The sequence below is a fragment of the Gymnodraco acuticeps genome, unplaced genomic scaffold (assembly GCF_902827175.1).
Source record: "Gymnodraco acuticeps unplaced genomic scaffold, fGymAcu1.1, whole genome shotgun sequence".
In the NCBI taxonomy this organism is placed as follows: Eukaryota; Metazoa; Chordata; class Actinopteri; order Perciformes; family Bathydraconidae; genus Gymnodraco; species Gymnodraco acuticeps.
Window position 1 is genome coordinate 1506975 of NW_022991244.1, and position 14657 is coordinate 1521631.

The 14657-nt window shown below is 39.9% G+C and overlaps 2 protein-coding genes across 3 annotated transcripts in view; one reads left to right on the plus strand and one right to left on the minus strand.

Moving 5' to 3' along the window:
* LOC117561862 (coiled-coil domain-containing protein 63-like) lies at window positions 1-9449 on the minus strand. The gene is made up of 11 exons (XM_034239471.1): window positions 9318-9449; window positions 8836-8876; window positions 4226-4350; window positions 3496-3618; window positions 2840-3021; window positions 2569-2753; window positions 1737-1948; window positions 1579-1653; window positions 388-550; window positions 207-314; window positions 1-119 (listed from the first exon to the last, which is right to left on the minus strand). Exons 3-11 carry the CDS (start codon window positions 4334-4336, stop codon window positions 55-57), a joined length of 1224 nt encoding a protein of 407 aa, XP_034095362.1. The 5' UTR covers window positions 4337-4350; window positions 8836-8876; window positions 9318-9449; the 3' UTR covers window positions 1-54.
* pxna (paxillin a) overlaps window positions 7144-14657 on the plus strand; it is a 26943-nt gene continuing 19429 nt past the window's right edge. The window contains exon 1 of one of the 2 annotated variants that reach the window (XM_034239469.1): window positions 7144-7362. In XM_034239469.1, the coding sequence (XP_034095360.1) occupies window positions 7350-7362 (13 nt within the window). In that variant the 5' untranslated portion in view covers window positions 7144-7349. The remainder of the gene's footprint in view (window positions 7363-14657) is intronic. The other variant, XM_034239468.1, reaches the window with a different exon arrangement.

A 14657-nucleotide genomic window follows, 5' to 3' on the forward strand; every position in this document is an offset into this window, starting at 1 on the left:
CTGTTTATTGCCATCAGAAGTGTCAGAAGATGTGACGGCGCTGAGTCTGTCTGATCAGGCAGACTTGAGCGAGCGTACAGGAGATTTGCCGCGCTCTGTTTCCACCCTCATTTCGTTTTCTGTGACAAAGACGTATACAGTTGAGCAGTTCCATATACAAACTGTTAAATACAGCATTGTTAGTTAAAGTTAAATGTGTGTAATACCTGGTAGCAGCTCAGAGTTGGCCAACAGCACGCTCAGAGGATCCATCTGCTCCTCTTCCATGTTGTTGGCCTGGATCAGCAGGTCACTGATGCTCTCCTCGAGGATACCTGAAGTAGAATGAACTAGGCTCAGTGAAATGTATATTTACAGCCAGGTTTAAGAAGGTAAGAGTTCACTTACTGGTGAAGTGAGCGACATTGTCAAGATTGACAGTGACAGCTTCTGGCATTATGTGGTCTAAGAGGCCGCTGATGGCTCCCGTCAGCTCGCCTAGAGTCGTCTGAACATCAGAGCACCGCTGCTCCAGAGAGTCTGACAGACTGCGGTTCTTCTCCAACTCAGACTGCAGCACACACAGATACAGGGGAAGAAAGAGTTCATGAGAACCATACAACTGTGATCTTTATATGAAAGACATATAAAAAGGTCAAAGATTTGTTATCAAAAGGCATTTTCATTGCTCATTTCCTCACTGAGGATGCTTCTGTTAAATCATTTGTCATATTGTCAGGCTTGAAAGTAATGGATTACATGTAACGGGAAGTTCTAGTTGCAGATACATGAACAAAAGACGTAATCAGATTACTGTTACGTTTACTATGAATTGGGGATTTTTAGCAGGATTACAATGTGACTCAAAAAGTCTGTTGTTAAAGAAGCAGTGTATTTCTTCTTTGCTGTAGGCCTACTGTTCTGCAGGCTAATTTTTTTCATTAAGGTTTTCACTTTCTTTGGTTGATTTGTTATTTTTTTTAATTCAGTAGGTAAACCTATATGTTCATTAAATAGTAGGCTATGTGTGAGCTTAACTCTTTTTATTAAACTAAGCGTCTTCTTTTAGCTCAGATTTTATTTTAGTGAGGGGACTGAGATACTTATGTGGAAGAATATATACCGTTTAGAGGTAGTGTCTCACTACACCTCGCTTTGATCTGTACGTGTTCAACTCAAATGTTAAAATGAACTTGGAAAGCTATAGGAAAGGAGACATCATATTTTTGGATGTGCGACTCACATTTGCAGACAGAGAGATAATTCTATAACTCATAAAAACCTTTAAAGTATACTGGGTCATGTCAAAAAAAGATGCATCATTACAACAAAGCTGTTTTTTAGTTCCTTAGTCATTGACATTGTGGATATACCAGGTTTGTACCTGGAAGAGGTGTTGCTAGGAAACAGCTTTGAGCCAAATGTTCCTCTTGTGAGCTACCGTCATACAATAATGATATGTTATTAAAATCCTGTTCAGCGTCACTGAACTAGCTTAAGAGGCCGTACACATGAGCGTCAACAGCATCAAACCAGGGCCTACTTATAGTAATAACAATAATATAGAAATGATGGACTGTATGATGTGATAAGACTCACTTCTAGATCCTTAAGCGTGCTGTTAATCTGCTCATCATGTCCTTTGTTCTCTTCCGCCAGGAACAGGATGTCACTCTGAAGGAGAAACCCGTGTGCATTAATACAAATGTACACTATAGGTTAAACTGTGAGTGTGTAAACAGGATATATGCACATGCCTTCATCTTGTCTGTGCTGTGCCTCAACATGTTGCTTTTTTTCTGCAGCTCATTGATATAGCTGATACGAGCAAAATTCTTCTGTTCGTTTTGAGCAAACATGTGGGCGATTTCTCGCAGGTCGCTCTCTTCGGTGACCTCCACTAAACTGCTGTGGCCCTGCAGGTACATCTCCAGCTTCTCAACTCCAGACTCATCCTGTTGCTGTTTCTCTGTAACAATTACGGATGCAGGCTAAAAACAAGCTGAAAAACATGAAATCTTATCTAAATCAAACATGGGGACCAAGCCTCTGGAAGCCCTGAGAGGCAAGTAAGGAATATCAAATTATTGGATAAAGTTTCAAATCCAAATGACTTACTCTTCTGTTGTTGTAACTAAAGTACAGATGAAACAAGGTTTTGCAGGATAGAAAAATGATAGCCTAAGTGTAAATTCATATAAGCATAATATTCATTGTGTTTTGAATGAATGCTCATTTATAACATGGGGTAGTGGAGCGCTTCAGCCTCTTGTGGCCGAAAACAGTATTACAACAACAAACAGCTGCAAATAATCTGCCCAAATCCCCCCCCCCCCCCCCCCCCCCCCCCCCCATACTCTTTAATTGTGTTAAAGATGAAAAAAATGATGTTACTTAGAAAATACATCAAGAACCCTGTACAACTTTTGTTCCCCACCTGGTTCACAGATGAAAACAATTATGGAACTTAGAAAGATTATTCAACTAGTAAAACTAGTCATATAAGGAGAGAAAAAACAGACCACAAACTAACACTTTTTTTTCTTACGTGCCTCTCAGGGACTAAGTACATGCATGCTAATATCATACTTCTATTCTTGGAATCGTCATTTTCTTCGAAACAAATAACTTCCTGGAACTTGGTCTCCATGAAAGTCTGCAGTTTGACGTCATGGTCGATGATTGTCTTCAGCTGCATCCTTCTCTTGGTAAAGTGAGCGGTCTCCACCTCGATCCACTCCCCCACCTCCAGCATTCGGCCCTCTGCCTCTGACCTGAAGAACAAAACAACACAAACACACATCAATTATCTGCCCCCCCACCACCATGTTTTCTACATGCACTCAAACATGTGAATCACCTCTGTTGGAAAGCCACAGTGAAACTCTCCTCCATTTTCTCTGTTTGGTTTAGCTGTGTAGCCAACTGCTTGTTGAATTTCTTTGCAACATTGCACCATAAGCCTTTCTGTTGTAGTAGGTGAGCTATGTCTTTGCGATGATCCATGTTTCTGCTCAACAACCCGTCAAACCTTACAGTGTACTACAGAAGATAAAGGAATAATTAGACTCACTGTGATGAGGAGTTATCAGTTTAAAATGTGTGTTTATAACAAAGCAATAGTTTAACTTTTGGGGGGGGAGTATAAGAGTACAGCAAGTAGCATGTTAGCTGAGCTTAGCACAAAGACTGAGTATGTGAAAATATCTAGTCTGAAGATATCAAATCCACCTACTAGCACCTCTAAAGATTGTTAACACATTAGATGTGGTGTTGCATTTTGTTGCCACACTATTTATTGGCTGAATGCAGTGACTTCGGGAAAAAGTCATGGCTCCCCATACTTTCAGTCTCTATACTAGGCTACACTCAGTATAGAAGTATGAGAAGCGCAAGTCTTCTTATCTTACTCTCAGCATGAAAGCAAATATGTGTATTTCCTAAAATGAATAACTGTATGGTACTGATTTATCTGGATGGGACCTAAAGAAAGTTGGTCTTTCTTAGCATGACTACCTGTTTGAGATGGTTTTCTAAGCTGCGGATGTGTTTCCAGTGGCGGCTTTGCTTCCCTTTTAGTTTGAAGAGACCTCCTGGGACTGTTAGCTTTTCCTGGATACTGTTCTCTGACACAGTTATCTGAAACAACACAGGAAAGAACACACACTTTGTACAACACACTTTGTAACTATTCAGACAGTCACAGATTTTCTTTGGTGCTGGTTGTAGCACATTGAATTTGAAATGAAACATACACATGTTAACTTTCGGCTTTAAGTTTGCTTGAACAGTGGAGAAACTACAGGCCTGTCAATATCGCCATAGTTTGAATAACACTAAAATGGAGCAATTACTCTACAATTCAGCCACTATTCCCTTCATATGTGTAAATAAAGTAACATTTAGGTTATCTCCCTCATTGCTTTTGTTTCATTTCCAATCTAATGTGCCCTCAACTTAATTAATGATAACACAAAATAATAATGATGCCCATATCTGACTGTACTCTGTCTGAACAAATAGTAAGAGCACAATATTCTGTACTAGTCTGCTAATGCTAGTATTACTATACACATAGTACTATTATTAGTACTGTGACATCTAATACTTATGAAGCAAAACATATAATATCTAAACAAAAACAGAGATAAAAAAAACTTTGAGTGCTACATAAACTGAGTTCAGACAATTGGGTGAAGGTGAAACCCACACTAACATAGTACAGTATATGTCCATGTTAGTTTACCTCCCTTTCCAGAGAGACCAATTGATCTTTCTGCAGCCTGGTGAGCTTCTCATATTGGTCCTTTTTCTCCTGCAGGCTTTTGTATTGCTCCTTTAAAATGACTGTCGCCATCTTGATCTAAAGACCTGACAACATTTCAAAGTAACGTTAGTGATTAGCTGGTTATTTTCCTCTCTCAACTCCACAAATAAGTAATATTGCACATACTGTTGTAAAGTTTTTACTATTTCCAAACATAATGACCTACCTGTCAGATTTGGAGTCAAATCTGAAATAAATCTAGTTAAGAAGAAATTTAACTAAGAGGAGAAATGTTTTTAAATGTTGATCTTAATCTTTCTACTAAAACTGAAGGCTACAACATTTCTCAGATTCAAACATAAACATTCTAAAATAGTCTGGTTTGTTTACTGTTAAAGTGCCATCAAAATAATACTTTTACACCTTCAAATTAATCATAATTAGTACCAGCTTTATTGACCAAGTTTATGTACACATATATGTGATATAATACAATTAATGGAACTAATTAGAGTATTAAAAGGCACTGAAATGAAACGGATGCAACTGAATTTTTAGTGGTGACTTAAACTGAATCTCCATCTGTATAACTTAGTACCTGAACGCCCCCCAGAGGCCATTGAGGAATTTACACGATTAAATACACAGTATAAATGGACATCTACAATGTTAAACAAGGGCTACAGTGATCAAAATGTCCAGAACATGTCTGTAATAATAATTGTAATAATGAATTCCTGGTAAGAAAACCTATAAATGATCATGCAGGACTGTCAAAGTGATATGTTCCACAGAAAACATGATGACATGACATGCAATGAAGTCACAATATGGTTACTATCATCTAACTGCTGTAAATCCCTGTTGAATACTATAGTAATATTACACCAATTATTGATCAGGAGAAGCATTTTAAAGGGTGCTGATGTTGCAATAAGTGCTCTATTGCAGACTTATATTGAGATTCAATACAGCTCTTATGTGTCATTAGGTCTACTCTACACCATTGAGAAATAATGGATGAATTTATGCTGAGTGGGCATCCAGAGAGGGATGATTTGAGGCTAGATATGAGTTCTCTCCATTGATAACATAGTATCTGTGGAGTCTATTATTTTCAGTTATGTTGTCTATGCTCAGTCCTTTGTCCGTTTATATTTGAATTTCTTTATTTTCAGGCCAATTAGTGTTCTGATATCCACTTGAGTGAGCATTTGCAAATACATTTAGAAGTCCTGCAAAATTATAATGGTCTTTCACCTGCAGGTGGCACTCAAGCGACATAACATTACATGTTACTTGTTAAATGCTTTTATCCAAAGCGACTTACATACTCAAAGTCAAATGTACATAACATTTGCTTACAGGCCTAATAAAAAGACAAGACAGGATTTAGGGAATTTCCCTGAAACTAATGAAAGACCAACTGTGATATACAGTATTCTATTTTAAATGAATGCTTGTAATGAGTGAATGTTGTTTAACATCTGGGTCATGTGTTGATCGCAGTCTGTCAATGCAACGTATGTGTCAAATGTAATCTCTTTCCGGGGGTAAAACTACATAGAGAAACAGGATCATCTTTTTTAGCAAAGGCTATTGATGACTGATGATGAATAACAAATGCACACACATTACATTTACTTTGCTTGATTTATTCCTTTTCAAAATTCCCAGACTCTCTTTACATGAGATTTGGGAAGAGGACAGGAGTGGAGTGTCCTTCCTGGGCTGGATGGTGTCTGGTGTCTGCAGGACTCTCCCCATCAGGACATAGACCTCAGCTGTTTACAATCATTCATCATTCTAGTAGGACTAGTCTGCACAACCAAAACCAACCCAACCATCCAAATCTTTACGTCTTCCTTCTACCATTCATATAACCACTTCCAAAACATCGGTCTCCTCTGGGGGTCGTTTGTGGCATGCTCCCCAAACTCCACATACTCCACTGTCACCCTGACTCCTCAATTCTGGGAAAAAGAGTTTGCCAAACCTCATACAAAAGCAAAGCCTGTCAGGTTCACTCCCACAGCCCAGCTCCTCTTCAGAACTAGAGTCCTCCTGGCCCTTCAGCCCCAGCATTAACCTTTCTGACAAGATATGAACGTTTTGCAGCTCGTTTAAACTATGAACTGTTTCCTCCTTCACCCTTTTAGGGATGTTATGTTGCAACAAACTCTGTGGCCATTGATATTTCAGAGACACTGCTGGTGACCTGTGTCTTCTGGCTGATCAGGTCGTTCATTTATTTCTGAATGGCCTCTATGTCTCTGAACATGAGGTCATTTGTTATGCGAAGACCCTAGTTGTTCTGGATAGAAATTTGTTGGCATGGCAGAAAAATATCCAGGGGTATCAAATAATGCAAACATAATGTTCAAATACAAATGTGCCGAAAGTCCAGTAGTGCAACTCTGGAATTGCACTACTGGACTTTTCAGTTAACGTTGTACTTGTATTGTAAAGTTATAATACAATGAATAAAGCTAAAATAAGATATTAGGAAAGAGACAAAGCAATTGGTGTTGGCTTTTATTCTTTTAAGTTAAAAGGACTAGGCTACGTACTGTACATAAAACCTGCACTGTTTTAAGACTTTAACCGGTGCACAAAATATATATGTCCATTCAAATGGCCAATGTTTTACCGTGATATCTCTTTCAACACAATATATATAGGCCTATTATTATTTTAATTTGGATTCTATTTTATCTTTATGTTTACCTTGCTGCTATAATCGCCTGAATTTCTCCAAGGGGATAAATAAAGTTCTATCTTATATATTATCACAATTAAATGAAGTACTGCATGTTGAGTCTGCAGTCCCTCTCTGTCGCTAGATGTCGCTGCACCCTGTGTGGTGCCGGGGGGCAGGCAGGGGGCTGGATGTGGGCTGTTGGAGACTCCAGGGGGGCAGTAGGATATGTGTGTGTGAGTGTGTTTGAGGCTCATCGAGCAGCAGGGGAACTTGAAAACTTCACTGCGTTCAGCGAGCGGAACACTCTGCGTTTTGGGAGCTGAAATCTGGTGCTTTCAGTCCGGCTGTGATCGACAGGAGGACCCGGTCCGGTTCCCAGCATTGGAACGATTTCCGGCCAACATGGATGATTTAGGTAAGTTCGCTTTGCCGTGAACGCAACATTTAACCAGCGCCTGAGTGTGTATTGTTTGCGCAGACACACAATGCGGCCGATGGCTGTGTATTCAACTTAAGGAAGGGTTTTTCCAAGAAACTCTTTACAGTTGTATGTTTGACTCGTGTGTGAATCCAGGTAGGTTAAGTTATCCTGGTTCAGCTCAGCGCGAGGAGCCCAGAAAGGCCCCTCGTGCGGACAGGAAGCCCTGGATTTGGGCAATAATTAACAATTAACATTAGCTGGGATTTGTAACGTAAAAAAACCGTGTATGAGCGGACGTGGTTGTTACTGTGACCGGGGTTTTTGCATTGTTTCTGGGCGAGTTATTTCTCCCACAATTCCTCCGCATCACTTAACCAGGCATGATATGCTACTGCATGCTTCCTCTAACTTTTTGCATGCGCCAAACCAGCTGAATTGTGTAAATTAGCCCACAAGTCAGCTTGCATTTGATGAGACACTGACCTAGTGAGCCCCTCCTGGGAAATGGCAGGCTTACATAACTGCATTTACTGCAGGTGAGATGGTAACAGCTGGCTTCAGTGATTAAAACAACATCTAACAGTCATAGTTCAGAGAGTTGTTCAGGTCCCTGAAAAGTCAGAATTGCCCATTGCAACAGATTTCAGGTCGAGTTAGTCCCTCATTTCAACTGATTGTCACACCAGTGCAATATGAAGAGGCAAATGATTCCAGGAAAGCTTTGCTGTCTTTCTGCCTGCACAGATAAGCTTAACTCAGTGAGTTATGGCACAATTGATGACAGCAGAAAATGTAAAGCCTGAGGACAGCTTGTTGTGACAGGGAGGCTGTGTAGAGCTCAGCACAATGTTCTTGGGGCTCACAAAATCCTGGCTCTCCCTCTGTGACAGTTCACCCTGCTAAATGTTTAATATTTAAAAAATCCTTGCTCTGAACCAAACACCCATTTTTTTTAAAGCTTGTCATTCCACATAGTGGTTGTAGTAAAACCAAACCTAATCATTCTAATCAAAAGGAAAATACTGAAGTAACAACGCTTGCATAGTGCGTGCGATCAGGATCAGTTCTCTTTTCTATTCATTTACAAGCATTGACTGCACATATTTTCTGTTTACAAGGTTTTAAATGTTACCCTGGCAACTGTAAGGTTAAGTGTAGCAGGACATTCAGGGGAAATCCATTGAAGGAGTCAAGTTCATTGGATGCTAAAAGAAAACACCAGAATGCATTTGTAAAGTCAAAGGTGAGAAATGTTTCACAAAAGCTGCCCCAAAAAGTGTTCCCCTTAAGCATCCCCTTAATGCATGTATGCACAGTTAAAAACAAGAATCCCAGTGCATAGAACATTTTGTATTTGCCTACTCTCAATGCTGGAAACACAAAGTATAATAACGAAATACAAGAAAATGAATAGAAAGCACTATGTACATTATACATACTTCTCTGTGAACTGAAAGTTTACTTTACCTGTTCCAGGCAGGTCAAAGCTCGTTGAACTTTCTCAGTTCCTTAAAAAAGAAATCACATTTCAGTACACATGGATATAGTTTGGGCCAAACCTTGCTCTCTGGTTGACACGTTGGTGGTGAGAATGTACCATTGGTCATTCTATATCCAGTCAATATTTATGGATACCTTCTCAGCTTACGTGGGTGAAGGGCTTTCCTTAAAGTAGCTGCCTAAAAAAGAGTTACACAACCCAGTGTAATTATCATGTCACAGGGTTGTAAATTCTGTCATCGTTTTAGCAGACACCTGTAAAAACTATGGCAAACGCGCTTAGTAGAAATGTTAGCTACAGAAAACTTCTGTCCAATGTTGTCCTCTACATCGTATGGGTGATGATGGGATCAGAGTCCTTTTCCTGTCTGTTTATCAAAAAGGAAAGTTTAGAATTGTTTAAAAAGGAAAAGGAAAGTTTAGAATTGTTTAAATGTAATCTTCCTTACCTCCTAAAGAGCTGAAGTGAGGCAGTATGGGGAGGCATCCTCCTCAGAGCCCAAAGAGGACAACTATGTATTTTTAGAGTCCTTTTTCTCCTGCGCTGAGACAGCAGCAGCACCTAGTAACCTTCCACCAACTGACTCTTAATCTCTCGTTTCCCCTTCCCATGACTTGTATTGTTAAAGGAATACCTCTCCCACAAGATGATAATTTGTATCCGCTTTACTTTAAATACTTGAAGAAAACGTGTTTTTCGACCCATGCCTCCACGATGAACAAAGAATAAAAAAACATAGAAAAGGTGTAGATGAATTTAAGTAAATGGTGGCCGCTTTTAACAACAGCAAAACTACATCTAAACATTATTTTACCAACTCTTAAATCATATAGGCTTCTACAGAAGAGTAGTGTGCGCTTACATAAGTGTGAGACTGTATAAGCAGAAGTGTATTAAAATAACATGGTTTAAGGGAAAAAGCATCTGTTAGGGAAGTATTAAGATAATGCTGTAAATGAATAACGCAGCCCTTATTTACTTAAATTCAACACGTGGTGAGTAAGTGATATCAGAATGGTCCTACTGTGGGGGAAGTATGTTCTTGACATTTCAAACAGTCTTACAATAACACTAATGACACGGTAGCAGTGAGTCTGAGTCTGTTTGCTTCTTCCCTCAAAGCGGCTTTTCTGTGATCCGCACATATGCACTCTCTCAGTTTGCTTTAACCCAATGCTTCCAGCCGTGGGAGCAGGCAGGGCGTCGGGGGGGGATCAGGCCCACATGTAGGGATTGGGCCTCAGCCAAAATGTATCCTCCTTAAACACTGCACTGCCCCACCCTCTCTCTCCCCACTCCCCACCATTCCTGTGGCAAACCACATAGGAAGCTGCAGCTGCAATCTATTGACAGTTTAAAGCTGGCGGGGTGTGCAGCACAGCAGATTAGCCTTTAGGAAGATTTGGATCAGGGCAGATTTTAAAGCTTTATCGCCTGAAATTATCAGGTTTTTAACTCTAGTCATTAAAGAAAATCTGTATTAGAAACGGGATCTTTCTTTGTTTATGCTAGACATTTATATTAATTGTGACTCCTTTTGTTTAAGAAATGTGTGCAGTTAAGATGCCGTGGAAAACTTTCATTGACCTCCCCTCCTCAGCTATCAGAGCTGCCAAGCGTTGCGCCTTGCTTCACTGCTCTGTGCCTGCTCCAACAAGACATGAATGTCAAACAGCCTCCAAAGTTAACTTCATTTCACTGACTTTGATCCGCAGTTCCTTTCAGTATTTTCTTCTCATGTCCGCAAATATGTTAACTGCTCAGTTTCTCTCTCACTCTCTCACTGATTTGTGTTACTGTCGTTCGGTGGAATCATTTGAAGTGAAGTGATTCCCCAGAGGCCTGTCAGCGCGGCAGCTGCAGTGTTGGAAATGTCACCCATGGAGTGGGCGTGGACGCAGTCCTTTACTTACTCCAAATGAGATCTGATGTAGCCTAGATAATCATCCCAGTCTAAATATAGGTTCATTGTTTATACACCAAAAGAAACGTCAGACAGCTCACATTTACATTCTCTATTGTGTTGACTGTGATGTTGACGTCAGTTTTGCCTGAGAGGTGTTTTTTCCCTCTGTCAGGGACACAGTTTGTATAATATCAGTTCTCCTTGGCCAATGTGCAGCTTTGCCAATCTGTTGTTTTCAGTTATCGTCAACCTTTTTTCTTTGTTTGACTTACGAGCTGTGATGAATCTGTAACTCTACAGTCCATACAGTATAACGACTAGGGATTTATTTAAAGTCGTAAAGGAATCTGTATGAAATCTTTGAAGTCATTTTAACCCTAGATTAGAATCCACAATTGTGATTTGAGGGAAATGTAGCAGTTGATTTAGCAATTGATTATATTAAGATCTAAATCAAGCATTTGAATTTGGGAAATATGTTTATCTGCTGTTTTGGCGAGAAGATTCAAAGCACTCTCATGACTGTTAACTAAACATGGAGCTACAGCCAGCAGCTAGTTTGCTTAGCTTAGTATAAAGACTGGAAACATGGGATAACCTGCTAGCCTAGCTCTGCGCAAAAGTAACTAAATGCCAGCAAGCAGAACCTTTGAAAACTCCTGACCTTTCACCTTAGCTTACTAACTTTCGTAATGGGTTTCTTAGCTATGTAAATATGTCATGTTAGGATATAAATGCTCATACAAATACAAAAGACCACACCCACTTGGGACACAGGAAGTGTATACGTTGCTTGTGAATGGTTCATCTTTGCTTATGACAAAAGAAGCTGATTAGTTGCATTATGGGACACGTAGTTTGCTCTCTTTATTTTTAGGTTGACCCAAACTAATGACTAAAACTGAGAATATCTTTGTCTGCTCTTTTTTTTGAATGAATCAGGAGTACTTTTTTTGAGTGTAAAGTCAGTCCAAACTTAGAAGTTCCCATTTATCAAAAATCCCCTTTTGGTCAACTTCCTCCTCACTTGAGTAAAATATATATCGTTGCATATTACATCTTCAGTAAACCTCAGCTTAATGCAGCAAAGAGCAGGCTTACAGTAGACGATAAGTCTCTTGTGAGTGGAATATAAATCACACACAAACTCAATGTAGCATAGGAAGCCTTGAGAGAATCTCTTGTATCTGCTCTAGGGTTTGTCCATCTGTTTGACTTTAGAATTAAAAGGCTGCAAGGCTTTGAAACATATGGTGTATGCTCATGCTCAGACACACAAAACACGCCTCTGATCGCAGGCCGCTGGTGTGGACAGACAGCTCCGAGAGAGGAGCTGACTAAGCAGCGACAGCTCTACACTCAGCCAACCGTCATGTCATCTCTCATGGGTCCAGCGTGCCATAACAACAGCCTGCAGGGTCCACATTCACACAGCTACTGGAGGGTTTTGAAATCAGGGTTCATATGAAAATAGGCTTTCAAGTCAGAAATATATTTAGACTGAAAAGAGATTCAAGCAAACAATTTGGCTGTGTTTAGGATCTGTGTAGCTTTAATTATACACTAGCATGTCATAAAGTACAGTCTAGTTACTGCATGTGCCAGTCATGTTCCTCTGCCCTGCTTTCTGTCAGCTGAGCTCAATGAGCTCTTTTCTTTAGGGCAGCTTCGTGTCTATGTTTCCTGACAGGAAGTGCCCTTTGTGACCTCTGTGTTGTAGTGGCAGTCAGGAGGATTCTCTGCTGCTCAGCAACAGAATAGCCTATTGTCGTTCACAGACATCGTGTTAGTCATTACGACTTGTGGACATGCCTCATCCTGTCCTATTTGTGGTGGCTTCCTTTAATTTAAGCAGAAAAAAATGGTTTGCTTTTGGTCTTTCCATTTTGTTTCCAGGCAACCGGAACAGCTCATTAGCTTGATGTAGCGTGTTGTCAGCGAGGAAATAGACCAAAAGAAGCAGTAGTGTGCCGTTCTAACATGTTTTATAGTATGTGTGATGTTTTTACGATATGTAAACCTTCAATGTCTAGTCAACCATCGCAAAGTCTATTGACAGAATGGTTTGGCAAAAAGGTTTTTGGGGATTCTCAAATATGGAGATTTCCTGCTTTATATCATATTAACTAAACTAAACCTTTGTCTGACAACACATGACATTTAAAGACATCTTTGAATTTGAGAAGGCATTTTATAGACCATAAGAAGAAGAAAAAACAGCTGATGAATCAATAATTATGATGATTGTTAGCCCTTATAAATGTGTATAAGCTGTTTCCCGCCCTCCATTATCCTGCTGTTTTGCTCTGATGAGTTGAGTTTCCTGCTGAGATTCTGATCCCAACACGCCCTGACAGGGACTGACAGCCGTGCTGCTGATCGGGCTGATGCAAGCAGCTGTAACAGGATCACAGCTGGTGTAACAGTATGACGTAGAAGATAGACACAATGTTTTTATTAGAAAGAAATTAGAGCACAAAAAGGTATCAAACGCAGTGTTTCAAAAGGTAACTAAAACATTTTCCCCAGTTCAATCAAAACCTATTTGTCATATTAAATGGCGCTCTTAAAATGTCAGCTGGCCTTCCAAATGCACCTGCATGGCTTTGCAGGCTTTCCTCTAATTGGCTCCTAAATGTCATTTTCCTAAGAGGCTGTATGGTTGCTGTGGCTACAGGCTGAGATAACACATCACTGTTTTATTAGGAAATGGATTTGTGCCCAGTAGGTTTGCTCCGGCCTTGGCACAAGTTTAAATAACCCCAAACACACCGCTGCTACTGCCCTATTTCAGATATAAAGCCACCACAATGCAGCCCTTTGATTAATTGGGAAGTTGGAGGGGGACAAGCGATTGCGAATGTAAGGGAAAGTGAGCATGATAGTATGTGTGTGTGTGTGTGTTTGATGTTGCTTGTGATTTAGTTGGATTAACTATCAGCATCTGGCTTGTTAAAGAGGATCATTCAGGAATCCCCGCACTTGGGTTAATGACAGCGTCAGTGATGCTTAGGTCAGGATTACTACTCCACAGGTTTATATGAGTTTTGGCTTAACAAGAGTTCACAAACACACACACACACACACACACACACACACACACACACACACATATAGTATGTGTGTTGTGGCACCCGCGCCAAGCTTACTGTTTTCCAGTGGAATGATCAGACCTCTTCTCTCGGTCCTTATTCTGCCGCAGGGGGACAAAGAGCAGCTTGTTTCTGGAGCCGTGACCTCCTTCAACCCAGAAAACACAGAACCAGACAGAACTGATTATGGGAAGGGGAAAAAGTCATCTAGTTGAAATCTCCAAAGTCCAGACTAATAATTAGCAGGAGCATTAATTGTAATTGTGCATCTTTGGTATGAATTGACTAAGACACTATTCATTTGATAAAGTCATAAACATTTAATTCAATACCACTTTACAAGCATCTATCATGGGACTTTTGTAATTAGATTATCATTCCTTTTATACGGAATATAGTGAAGTTGACATTAAACAATTTTTTTGTTTTTTTTTCAATTTCACAAGGTTTACTCTCATTTGCCATTTTAAAACTTAACCCAAAAATAATTGGTCAACTTTTTATTTTGACTCTGTTGTGTCTGCATTTGGTTTGAATATCATTTTCAGTCAAGAGGAACCTTTTTAAAACCCATATATTTTGTGTTGGCAAATCGCCCCAAAATGAGCTATTGTTCATACCTAAATAAATACACCTTTGGTACTTTTCAAACATTTTCAAAGTGCTTTTACCACAGTTGCATGCAAACAGATGCTGAAAATAACCACAGTGACGACGTGTAAACCACAGGAAAGCTTTGCGCCCACCAACCAACTACCTTTGTGTTCCTTTGTAAGCCTATCTCTGTGGG

Excerpts from the sequence above, each read along its gene's own strand:
- LOC117561862 (XM_034239471.1), bottom strand. The coding sequence starts at position 4,336 with ATGGCGACAGTCATTTTAAAGGAGCAATACAAAAGCCTGCAGGAGAAA. Across the intron at positions 1,654-1,736 it reads ACAGCACAGACAAGATGAAG|AGTGACATCCTGTTCCTGGC; the intron begins GCATGTGCATAT and ends TTTCTCCTTCAG. Across the intron at positions 120-206 it reads CAACTCTGAGCTGCTACCAG|AAAACGAAATGAGGGTGGAA; the intron begins GTATTACACACA and ends TCTTTGTCACAG.